This window comes from Anastrepha ludens, chromosome 5 (assembly GCF_028408465.1).
Source record: "Anastrepha ludens isolate Willacy chromosome 5, idAnaLude1.1, whole genome shotgun sequence".
Classification (NCBI taxonomy): domain Eukaryota; kingdom Metazoa; phylum Arthropoda; class Insecta; order Diptera; family Tephritidae; genus Anastrepha; species Anastrepha ludens.
The window spans coordinates 16,594,081-16,606,322 of record NC_071501.1 but is presented as its reverse complement, the minus strand read 5'-3'; the positions used below and the strand labels follow the sequence as shown (position 1 = coordinate 16,606,322).

The window sequence follows — 12,242 nt, the reverse complement described above, 5'->3', positions numbered from 1 at the left end:
TTGTCTGCGGCCCCGGGGCACATTAATTTCACCTCGAATGCAGTGCTTGTAATTCTAGTTGTTGCATTGCTCACACGCATGTTACCTACATACATATATTATTTGTACACGTGTATGTGCATACTAATCTCTGTGTAGCGTAGTCTGCTTGACTACGCATAATACTCGCATCTAACAAACTGACAGGTAGTCAAGCAAGCAATCATTCGCACAGTCAGAGGATTAAGTTTACCATTATGCAGGTGCACTTGCTATTCGAGGCTCAAAGGTACACATCTCCCTAGCCTGCTAACAATCATAATGCGCATTAGGGAATACCAAATGATTACATATGCAAGTACATTTGTACCGGAGTGCACGTGTAAGCGAACATCGGTGGCAGGTTCAGGTGTCTGAGGTTGGCTATGTACGTGTGAGGTGTGTGTGTGAAGGAAATATGCTACGCCCTGTGTGCAATTTTATGACCTCTAATTGCGGTTGTCTGTATGCATATTATCCATTCTGTGTGGCATTGTGCCTTTGTGTCGAATCAATTGAGCCTATCGTCACTGGCCGTATGTAAGGTTGCGCTCAGTTGTGCTCGAAATTGTTTGATATAAATTTTATGCTATTTTTCATTTGAATTTCAATTGATTCCCTGCTCGTATAATGCAGCAGCTGCTTTCAATTCAAAGTGCTCATTAGTAGACTACTTAATTTCATTGGGAGGCATTGTTTTAGTGCCACCGAAATGATTGAGTGAGTGGCAGTTTGTGGGTGACACTGAAAGCCGACGCAGTTTGACAATGAAATCATGCATGGGAAGCTGTAATTTTTTGCTTGCAGTGGAAGTGCTCAGAATGAATTAGATATGTATATATGGGGTCTTATTTAATATGATTACATTGCACTGCTGTAAAAGTTGTACAGGAACATTTTCTTGTGCACGTGAAGCTATAGATTTTATATGTGTCGTTAGACGGGATATTCAGTTTTTGGCTTTCTCATCCATCTAATTTTTAAATGGCTAGAATATTTCAAAGTACTATATTTTCAAAAAATGCACACTTGCACTCGCTCTATGATGTTAGTATAAATATCAGACAATATATTCAGCTATGCAAAAATTATTTTTCTTTACATTTTTCCTTCGAGAAATGAACCCTAGTTTTTTAAAAACAAACTTCAACACTATATTGAATAGCTTAGGTGATACGAGGGGTGCCTTTTATATGTCGGGATTAGAGAACAAAAACAAATTTTAATCATCGAAAATCACTTTATTGTTTTTCAAAATATTCTCCATGAAGATCTATACACTTTTGCATGCGTTTGAACCAATTGCCGAAGCACTTTTGCCACTCTGAATGAGGTACCTCCAAAACATGCATTCTGAATGGCGCAACCGCTTCTTCAGGTGTCGAAAAACGTTGACCTCTCAGTTTGTTTTTTACGTACGGGAATAAAAAGAAGTCATTCGGTGCCAAGTCAGGACTATACGGCGGATGACCCATTAATTCGATGTTTTGGGTGCTCAAAAATGCAGTTGTTTGAGCCGATGTGTGAGAGCTCGCATTGTCCTGGTGAAGAGTGATCCATCTTTGGAGATTGGTTTTTCTAATTTCTTGGAAGACAACTGGCAAACAAACAGAATTTACTGTTCTGCGTTGTTCTAGTGGTACAGTTGCGACATGTCCAGTTTTTCCGAAAAAACAGGCGACCATTTGCTTGGAAGTGCTTCGTGCGCGAACAACTTTTGTTGGATTTGGCTCATCTTGAAACACACATACAGTCGACTGCTGTTTACTTTCGGGCTCATACGCGTAAATCCATGATTCGAAGCCTCGCGATCGTATTTTTTGAGCATTTCCTTCGATCAATTGACACGAGCCTTTTTTTGAGCGATTGACAAATTGTGTGGGATCCAAACAAAATTTTTTGACAGTCAAATGTTTATGCAATATTGAATGTATGCTGGTCCCACTAATGCCTAAGATTGTCTCAATCTCACGATAGGTCACATGACGATCTTGCAATATCAGTTCGCGCACAGCATCAATGGTTTATAACAACAACTGATTTTGGACGACCTTCACGAAATTCGTCTTGGAGTGAACTACGATCACGATTGAATTCACCATACCATCGATAAACACTGGTCCTTGATGGAGCTTTATTGCCAAAAAATGAATTAAGTTCATCCATGCAACGTTGCTGAGTTAATCCACGTCGAAAGTTGTAAAAAATAATCGCACGAAAATGTTCACGATTTAATTCCATTTTTGGACCGAGATGAATCTTTTAAGTTACTGTAAACAACACAAATAGCGCTGGTATTTCAAAACGTTCTGAGTACGTAAAAGCCAAAAAATGCCAAACTTTGCGATACAGCTGTCAGTTGCCAGATTGCACCACCAGGGTTGCCAAATCCCGAAATATAAAAGGCACCCCTGCATATCGTATCGCCTTGCCTAATTCCTCTCTATGTTCTGAATATTTCGGTACACTCGTGCAGCATAACATTTGCTGTAGTTGATGAGTAGACATTTACTTGAGTATATCGAGAATCGGTTCTGCACTCATGGAATCCTTGTATTATTGCTCGGTGTTCTAGAGTACCGAAAGCTTTTTTAGAATCAATGAACCTTAAGCGAACATTTTTGTAAAGAGCTTGTACAAGTATGATAGCTGATGTGGCTTATGCGCACTTCTTTTTTAATAGCGTCAACCACATTTTTTGATAGCCGCAACTCATATATGTAGGTCGTCTAGTTGAACTTAAGTCGCCACACATCTACCCTTTTCCAGATATAAATAAAGTGAGTGACGTTATAATAAGGCCACCACATTGATAAGTTATAACTATATATATTTTTTCAAATTAATTTTTAAGACATTCCATTCTGTTAGTACTAACCATATAAGCCTATATTTCAAGCTTTGTTGAACACTTTTATACATTCATAAAATTTCATATATTTATCAGCCTCACATTTTATAGCCAGAGTTTCAAGAAAATTTCTGGTCTGAAGTCTTGTAGTCCATTAAATTGGGGTAGAACAAAGTGCAAGTTTCAAGTCGCTCAAAATTCTCGTTGACTTTTAATAATTTTTTTCTTGACGGCGTTGCGGTTTTGCTCCATACAATGAATGCACGACTTCTTTTTATATGGAGAAAATGTGCAAACTGCCAAGAAAAAAATTATCAAAAATCTGCAAGAGTTTTGAGTCACTTCAAGCTGGCACTTTATTATAATAAAATTTAATGTACAATAAAAGTGCGTACTAAAATTTTGTAATTACATAAAAATTTTGACATTTTTATGAAAATTGGTGAATTTTTACAACTCGTGTACGCAGTTTTATACTTGGATTAATATGGTATTTTTTGTAGTATGAACTACATTTTTAGAAAAAAATAATTGAAGCTAAAAAATGTAAATAAATAAGTCAAACCTTGTTAGTATACGGGGACCTTAAAGTTTTGCAACGGACTATACAAATGAGGGTTATTTGAAAGCACGGACTTTTCAAAAAGATGGCACTACTGTCATATATCGAGGCTATGTTTCGTTAGTAGCATCTATTGGAAGCACACACACCAAGTTTCAGCCATTTCGGTTTATTTCTCTGTGCTTGGCATTCGTTTGAAAGGAAGAAGTCGAGTGATTTTCCTTTTCCATCACGACAAGGCATCAGCTAACGCCTCAGCAGTTGTGATCGCAAAATTAATAGAAATCGGGTTCCAACTCGTTTCACATCCCGTCTATTCTACAGACTTTGCTCACTCGTATCCCTCGGACTACTATTTGTTGCACAATTTGAAAAAAATGTTGTAAAGAAAAGGGGTTTTTCAAACGAGGAGGAGATTGCTGAACAAATAATGGAAAAAAATATAAAAGTTTAATCTGAAACAATTCAGAAGTTTTTATTTTTGCATGGACTATTTAACTCTGGTGCATAGAGACCTTGAGGGAGATTGTAAAGCCCACGAGCTAACAAGGTACTACTCTGCAACTGCTCAGTCATAGAAGTACCATGGGGATGCCTTCGGACACGAGCAAACTAATTATAAAAAACAGGCCAATAAGGCATGATCCGATGAGGGCGCTTGAGTAACACCTAAGCTACTATGACCGCAAATAAATAAGGAAAAGTCAAAGGAAATGCTTAGCCCTTCAAAAGAGGATATCTCGTGGCTTGCATTGCCGGGCATTGGCTATTTGGCAGACATTCCTTGAGACTCTGAGTTTTCTCCCATGAATATTGTAGAAGTTGTAGAGATGAGGAAGAGTAAGAAATACTTGAGCACTTCCTTTGCAACTGTCCAGCCTGAGCTAAAATCAAAGCAGGTTTTCCAAGTAGGTACTTTCTCAATTCTCTTCTGGAACTAACCGGCGAAGGGATTGGACCAATCTTGCGCTTCATAAGAGCCTCAAAATGGTTTGATGAAGATAAATAAATGAGGCTCCTGGTATCACAGCGGACCGGTAAAGTCTAAGTGAGTTGGTTATACAGACCGATTACCACCATAACCTAACCGAAGCTAAGTTCTACTACCTGGCACCTGGTATTTGTACCGTTTGATATTTTTTGCAGATCGTTGAAGGGGAGTTCATTTAAATGTAAAAACATATTTAATATAAACTGAAAACTACAATGTTTGATGCTTTTAAAAGCTAAATATGCTTCACCACAGCATAGTTTATGAATTTTTTACCTTTATTCTGAAAAATATGAAAAAAGTGAATGAAGATGCAAATAAAAAACGAAATGTCTGTAAATAAAAATGTATGTGAAACGAATGAATAAAAAATAAGCTCCAAACAAAAATGCTGCAAAATAAAATGCATTAAAATTCATAAAAATATTTTCACGAGGCATCACTTTGTTTTTGCACTTGATGCGCTAATTGGAAAATCATGTTTGTGGCGCGGGTTTTGTGGCGAGCCTTTGGGAGTGTAAAGTGCGTGTGCATGAGAATTTGCGTGTGTTGACACTCTTTTATCTACTATGCGTACTTTATGCGCACCAGTAAATTGCAGTGAATTGGACCAAGTTGTGAGTGGTACAAGAATAAACTACAAAAAGATTTTGAAATGTTAAAAAATGAAAATATTTTTCGTGAAATATAAATTAAGGAGCTTCTTGTTTTTTTTTCTAATATTTGGTTGGTAATTTTGAAGTGCGAAGAGAGAGATTCTGGATTGATTAAGAACTGTGAAGAAAACATTTTCTCATTTTTCTAAATTTTTACTTAATGCTGATGCCCTTAAGATCTTCTCAGTGTTCAAGATGCAAAAGGATGTGATGCTTCTTTAGGCCGATATTGGCCGATAGGCTTTACTTGTGGTGCCACCAGAAAAGCGTGATGACTTTCACTGAACTGATGATGCGTAATCGGTGAAGCGCTATTGGTATATTAAATAACTGGTCGCAAGTTCTTGGCGTGACTAGGAGCTTCAGTATATTTCGAGCTGTTGAAATGAAGAAAAATCCGTTCATTGAGGTAATCCTCTTGACACTTGCAACTTTGTTCTTCTGCTTGCTTCAGGTGGTAAAAGTTATTATTTTACGGAACGACAATTTGTGCTTTACAGGAGTTAAATTATAGACGAATGAAGGTACTGAAATAAATGTTGCTGAGATTATGCAAATTCTTGCTCTTGGTAGCCACGGAATTGTCATTGTGGTAGAAGAAGATACAGGAGCGCTCTCAGAAGTAAAGGCTGAACAATGACCTTGTGATAGCCCGCACCTGATGGGCAGTGACGCGGTGAAGGTGAGGAGGCAATTTCTTGCCCGTGAAGTGAAAATAAAATTATGATTTCCGGAGAAGTAGATGCAGGAGTTTGCTGAGAAATGAAGACTAAGAAGCATCGGTGGAAGATCGTGACTTTTTGATATTCTTTCTTTGATGGAAGTTGATTTCAAAGTGCTCCTCGACATTTTGCTAAAGAATCAACTTTTTGGAATCCCTGACTAAGTGAGTATGCTCCGGAAGTGTTGCGTGATAAAAAACATATCTTTGACAGACCGACAAAGTACCTCAAGTAAACTTTCTGACATCGCAAATTACGTGCTCTTGCTAATGTAGAATAGTGGAAGAGTAGCAGTATGAAAGTGCCCATAAATGAAAATTTCCTTCAAGCAGAGATCAAGTCTGCATTTATCTGGCATTAAAAGTAAAATCCCAGCACTGAGCCTGCAAACTTCAGCACTGCAAGGCAAAAAGTCATGAAATTGTTGCTATGTGCTTTCCCCAATATTTACTACTGGGTAATAGTATTTTATCGTCGTTGATGTATAGCTATTCGATGTTCTGTGTTGATTGCCTGGTTATGCAATTGACCGCAACTGCGTGATTCACTTAACGCAAAAGCGTTGGCATTGACCAACAACAAAATTGATTAACTCAATTGGCTTGAGTGCCTTGTGCATAATAAATTTAGTTGTTTTTCAATTTTAATAAAAACGAGTGAACTCATAAATTTGAGTTACTTACTTGAGTATATGAAAATTCACATTTTTTTGTTTAATAAATGCAACTATTCTTTTTGCTGATTGATTAAATATTACGCTTCTTAGATTAATAGAGAAAAAGTGGCGTTTGATTTCAGTTGTCATAAAAATTTGCATTTCGAATTGTAATAGCGATGAAGAAACCAAGCAAGTGATGAAACGAAGAAAACCAATAAAAAATATTTCAAGGGGAAAATAAAATAATGGGAAATAAAAATTTAGTAGAAATGTAATAAAACTTTCAATGGTAAAAAGTTTTTATATTATAATAAAAACGACATGAAACAGATGAATTTTAAAAATTCAGTTTGTTTTATTTTTTTTAACCCTTTATTATTGTTTCTATTTCAACTTAAAATATTTACAATTTTTTTTTCTTTATGGGTTTCAACAGTATTTAGAAGCCAATACCACTATATACATTTATTTAAGGAAATTAACTCGTTGTTTAATTATATATTTACTCATTTTCATTCATAAAATTGTGACACAATTTAAATCTGCTGGTCAGTTGGTCGTTTGCGCTTAAGTCTCCTCGTCTCGGTTTCCTTTTTTAATGGAAGTTACCGAACTTCCCTGTTCGAATGTTCTAGAGTCGATTTGTGTGTTTAAGTATTTCTTCATGGACTGTTTTTACTTTAAGGTCTCGATGGATATTATCATTTAGTATATATGATACCATTCTGCTTTTGATATTACACGAAGTATCTTATTTTGCGTTTGTTGTATATTTTTTGCACTTGTACTGCTCGCAGTTCCCCAAAGCTCTGAACCGTATTTCCATATTGGTGTTATAATTACTTTGTATATTAGTATCTTATATTCTAGGGAAAACGTTGGATTTTTTCCCAAAAGCCAATGAAGTTGTTTAAACCTAGTCTTGGTTTCGCGTCGTTTTTGTCCAATGTGGAACTTCCAGTTAAGTTTATTGTATACCTATAATCATACCCAAGTATTTTGCCCTTGTGTCGTGGTGGATTTGTTTATTCTCTATGAATATTGTATTGATTGTATTGTTTTTTTCTCTTGTTAGTGTATGTGATGTGGGCGGTTTTATCTTCCTTTATTTTATATTAATTCCCCATTTCTCGAACCATTGGGTGGTGTTATCAAGTAATTCCTGAAGTTTATAAGCACCCGTTCTTGGATCCTTGTCTGATGCTAGCAATACAGTGTCGTCTGCAAAGGTTGCTATTAGACAGTTCTTAGTTGCCGGTGTAGGGATATCAGCTGTATAAAGAAGATAAAGCAGAGGCTCAAGGACACTACCTTGCGGTAGACATGCTTCCATTGTTAGTATATCAGAATACTTATCTTCGAATTTTACATAAAATTGTCTTCCAGTTATATAACTTTTCATTAATTTGTTATTTTGAGCATAAAAATAAAATTTGTCTTCAACTCCTGCTTATTGCACATAAATTATTGAAGCGAGGAAAAATTCCTTTTATGCATTTTTTTTTGAGCAAAATGAATTGGCCTCAGCTTCTGAAGCGATGAAAACCTGCTTTAGGCATTGAAATTGAAATTTGAACAGGTCGAGCCAAAGAGCACCAAGGGATTTGGTGGCTCATAAAACGTTTAGGCTAAAAAGCCCATTGCATTTAGTACTCTGGAAAGAGGGTAGATAGTCAAGGGGGAAAGAAGAAAATTATCAGAGAAAGAGGTAAGAAAGAATAGAGAAAAAGAGAGAGGTAAGTAGTCCTGTGAGAACTTTCCAGACTCTTTGGCACATCTGTAAATATCCTCCAGTTTTAGAGAACGAGTATTACTCATTCTCAGGACATCGGTACCCTAGCAAAGGCAGAACGCTCGAGTCCTCAATGATTCCAATGGTGGTCATATGCTGACCCCATGGGTTGTGTCCCGACCATCAACCAAACACCTTTGCTTCTAAGTTTTAGTAGAAACTTTGACAGTTTTCTGTTCGGACTTGTCACAAAACACTTTTCAATTCGGCAGCGTTCTAGACCGGACCATCGCTCTTTATGTAAACTGCAGACATAATCGTTGATCCAATTCATGATTCCTGCGGAACTGATTCCGGTTATTGGCTCTGGCCCTTTGGGGAAGCGCTGATCCACGGTTGGCCAATTCATCGGCAATTTCGTTTTCTTGAACACCGGAGTGTCCTGGAACCCATATAAGTACAAGCCTATTTTCTCTTGCGACAGAGTTAAGCTTCTTCTTATATTCTTGAACAATCTTTGAGGTTTGCTTCGTGTTTTGCAGGGCCTTTAGTGCAGCCTGACTGTCAGTGAAAAGTCCAATCTGTTTCCCGCTTCATCTCCTCTCGATTATACATTCGGCTACTTTCAGGATGGCAAAAACTTTCGTTTGGGAAACAGTTGCCATTACCCCCATAGCACAATAATACTTATTAATATCATTTAAGTACCATCCGGCCCCAGACCCTATTTCATTCTTGGACCCATTGGTAAAGAAAATATCCGTCAAACCTCCCTAAATGCTCCATTGCTCACGTAACTCTGACATCAAGTTTCCCTCCAAATGAAACTGTGGGTATCAGGTCGTCTTTAAGTGCCAAAAGCAGTGGTTACTGCTCAGATAGCAACTTAAAGATTTCTCTGTGTCCCGAAGTTGCGTCTTCGTGCCAGAAACCTTATTTATGGAGTGCAGACTTACTTTTATGGCTTCTTGTTGTATCTTAAGATCCAAAGGGAGCAACTCAAGCATAACATTTAGGGCATCACCAGAGGTTGTACTCATGGCACCCGGTTGTACTCATGGCACACCCGTGATGCATAAACATAGACTTCTTTGCAACCTGTATAGTTTCCGGAGTGTGTACTTAACCATGGCCCGTCGTCACCTGGCCACAGAGACGTAAGTGGGAACTGGTCTGATAAGTGCTGTGTATATCCATAGGACCGCAGCAGGTTTCAGACCCCAGGTTTTACCAAAGGCTCTGCAGCATTGCTGAAAAATCCTTAATGCGCTGCTTCAGGCATAAATTTAATGCTATTGTTATCTTATCGATTGAGCTGTTGTACAAGTTCGCTTGGCTTCATTTAATCAATAAGCAATCTATTGTAGTGGACACTGTCTAACACCGCTTACACCAATGTAAGTGCGCAGATTGAACAGCAACGAAGCAGAAATGACACGAACTGACAATGGCTTGTTCGTTTCGCTCGACTAGGCACGAAACATTCTACTTCCTCTTGATGCTTGGTTGAAGACATTGCAATGAAAACATTGCAGAGAGTGTTAATGGAACAAAATTATAATTGAAACGTCATTAACATAGAAACATCATTAACATAGAAACATCATTTACATTCTCTGCTATTACCTACATAAAAAGCATTGTTAGCAGTATGAACGGTATGTTAAACGCACATCTATACATCTCATGAATTATGTAAAGCCCGGAAATTCGTATGTAATATAACTGCGAGTTTGATTCGAATACTCCGATTTGCAAAAAAGTTCTTATACACAAAGCTTAGCTGCCCGGGGGCTGGTTAATTTTAACATAATTTGAAGGAGCCTATAAAGGGGGCGTAGAAATGTGCAAAAATCTCATGACAAAAATCAGTAATCGCAGGTATTACATCAAAAACGAATTAATAGATTGAAATTGTTCTTCTTTTTAGTTCAACTTTGAAATGCATACTTTCGATCCATTCGTACTCTTTATTATATTGTATAGTCTCCCTGAACATCAATATACTTGTTCCAGTTTATGAATTCCATCTCTGAAGTGAAAATGCTGAAGGGCAGCAAAATTCGCTTTCACAGCTATTACGACCTCATCATTTGATGGAAATTCCTTTCCACACACGCAACTTTTTAGGTCTGGAAGCAGATAGAAGTCGCTAGTGGTCCAATCTGGTGGATGCTCCAACAATGCGAACTTTAATTGACGGATTTTAGCCATTATCAAAATGCTCTTGTGCCTCGGTGGATTGTCCTGATGGATACAAATTTTTTTCTTTTGCAAACTGGATCTTTTTTCACGAATTGTTTCCATCAGCAGGTGTAGAAGGTTACAATAATATTCGGAATTTATTGTGTTGCCAGTTTTCAAGTAATCCACTAGCAAGACTCTTTTCGCATTCCAAAAAACTGATGTTAACACCTTCTTGGCCGACTTCTGAACACGAACTCGTTTCGGAGTCGAAGAACCATGTTCGCACCACTCTTTAGCATCTTGGATTGATTTAGGATCTTGGTAATAGATCTAAATCTCATCCGTAGTAATGAATCGACGCACACAAGTTACTTTATCCTTTCGAAAACGCACTAAATGTTGCTGAGAGAGTTGCACTCGAATGTGTTTTTTGCCATTGTTGGCGAATGTGGTACCTAATTTCGACACAGCTTTCTGAATTCCAATACTTCAGTCAAAATATCGCTAGCTCTCTTAGTGAGATTCCAAGGACTTCTATTAAATCTCTTTGAGTCACTCGACGATTTTCCAATACCATATCCCGTATTTTTTCTATGATTTCTAGGGTTGTTGCTGTTTTTGAACGCCCTTGTCGTGGATATCCTCAAGGTTTGTACTACCACTTTTAAATGCAGCCACCTCTCTTTCTACTCTACTAGTAGATGGCGAAAAGTCCTTATACTATTTGAACATTCGTTCATAAACTAATTTTTCTTTTAAACCTTCCAAAAATAAAAATTCAATCACTGCACGGTACTTGATTACGAAACTAACAGTATTTGGACTTCAATTGCTTTATTTATTAATTTAGTCTAAGAACTTACTGCTTTATAGACCTCGAATAGCACAGAGTAACTTAGAACTAAATACATGTCATAAATTCAAAAGCTAAAAAGCGGAATTCAAAAGATTAAAAAAAGCTGCCCTTGGAACAAAAAAGTAAAGGAAGTCTGACTAATAGTATAATTGTATGATCGCCCACATTCGAAATCGAATTGGCAAATAAACAAGAAGAATTATCCGCCTAATGCTCTTGTTGCCCGCACACTTAGAGAATCCAATGGAGTCTCGAGTTTTATTTTGCTCGACTTTTGGTTATAAACGAACAAAATTTATGAATTTTCAAAAATTATTATATTTAACTATCTTTAATAATACATCTATTCAGTTACGTAATTAAAAAGATCTCCATGAAAAATTTCATTTTATTGATTCGTGCTTTGGAAACCTAGTTACATAAGAAGAAATAGTGGCAGTTCAGGAAAAAATTCGTTGTTTGTCATTTTGTTTTCTAGCATCCTTTTATAATTTGTTTACTCAGTCGAGTAAAGCTTTTGTTTACTTACTTTTGGATCTGTTTTCGCTTTTGTTGTAAAACGATGCACACGCCAGACTTTGCTGAACATTGCACCATAGGCTAATGTAAAACCGGTGGTTAATAGCCAAGCGCGCGCTTGACATATCTGTGAAAGAAGGCACAAAAAAATTTAGTTAGAAATAAAAGAATTAAAAACGTTCAGAAAAAAATTATTTGCAAGCATACGGGTATCTAAAGTTTTTTATACTATTTTATTAAACCTTTTGTTTATCACCCAGCAAATATTTTTTGCAAAGAATTGTCAAAGAGAGTAAAATAATTCAGTTTAATTTCCGATTTTTGGAAACTTATTGGTTGGTGTAACGCGAAGGCTGAACTAAAAATATAATACTCGCCCAGCCAGTAATTTTTTTTGCTCTCCTTTACCTTCATATCATTTACCCCAGGAGCATTACGTTGGCGATTTATGTAGGTATAGACTTTTAGTTCAGACAGAATAGAGCTTTCC

The 12,242-nt window shown here is 36.9% G+C and overlaps 1 protein-coding gene across 1 annotated transcript in view; it reads right to left on the bottom strand.

Annotated features, from left to right (window-relative positions):
* The window catches only part of LOC128863611 (gamma-aminobutyric acid type B receptor subunit 1), a 290,985-nt gene that overhangs the window by 29,726 nt on the left and 249,017 nt on the right, over positions 1-12,242 (bottom strand). The window contains exon 10 of the mRNA XM_054102849.1: positions 11,763-11,879. Coding sequence (XP_053958824.1) covers positions 11,763-11,879 — 117 coding nt within the window. The remainder of the gene's footprint in view (positions 1-11,762; positions 11,880-12,242) is intronic.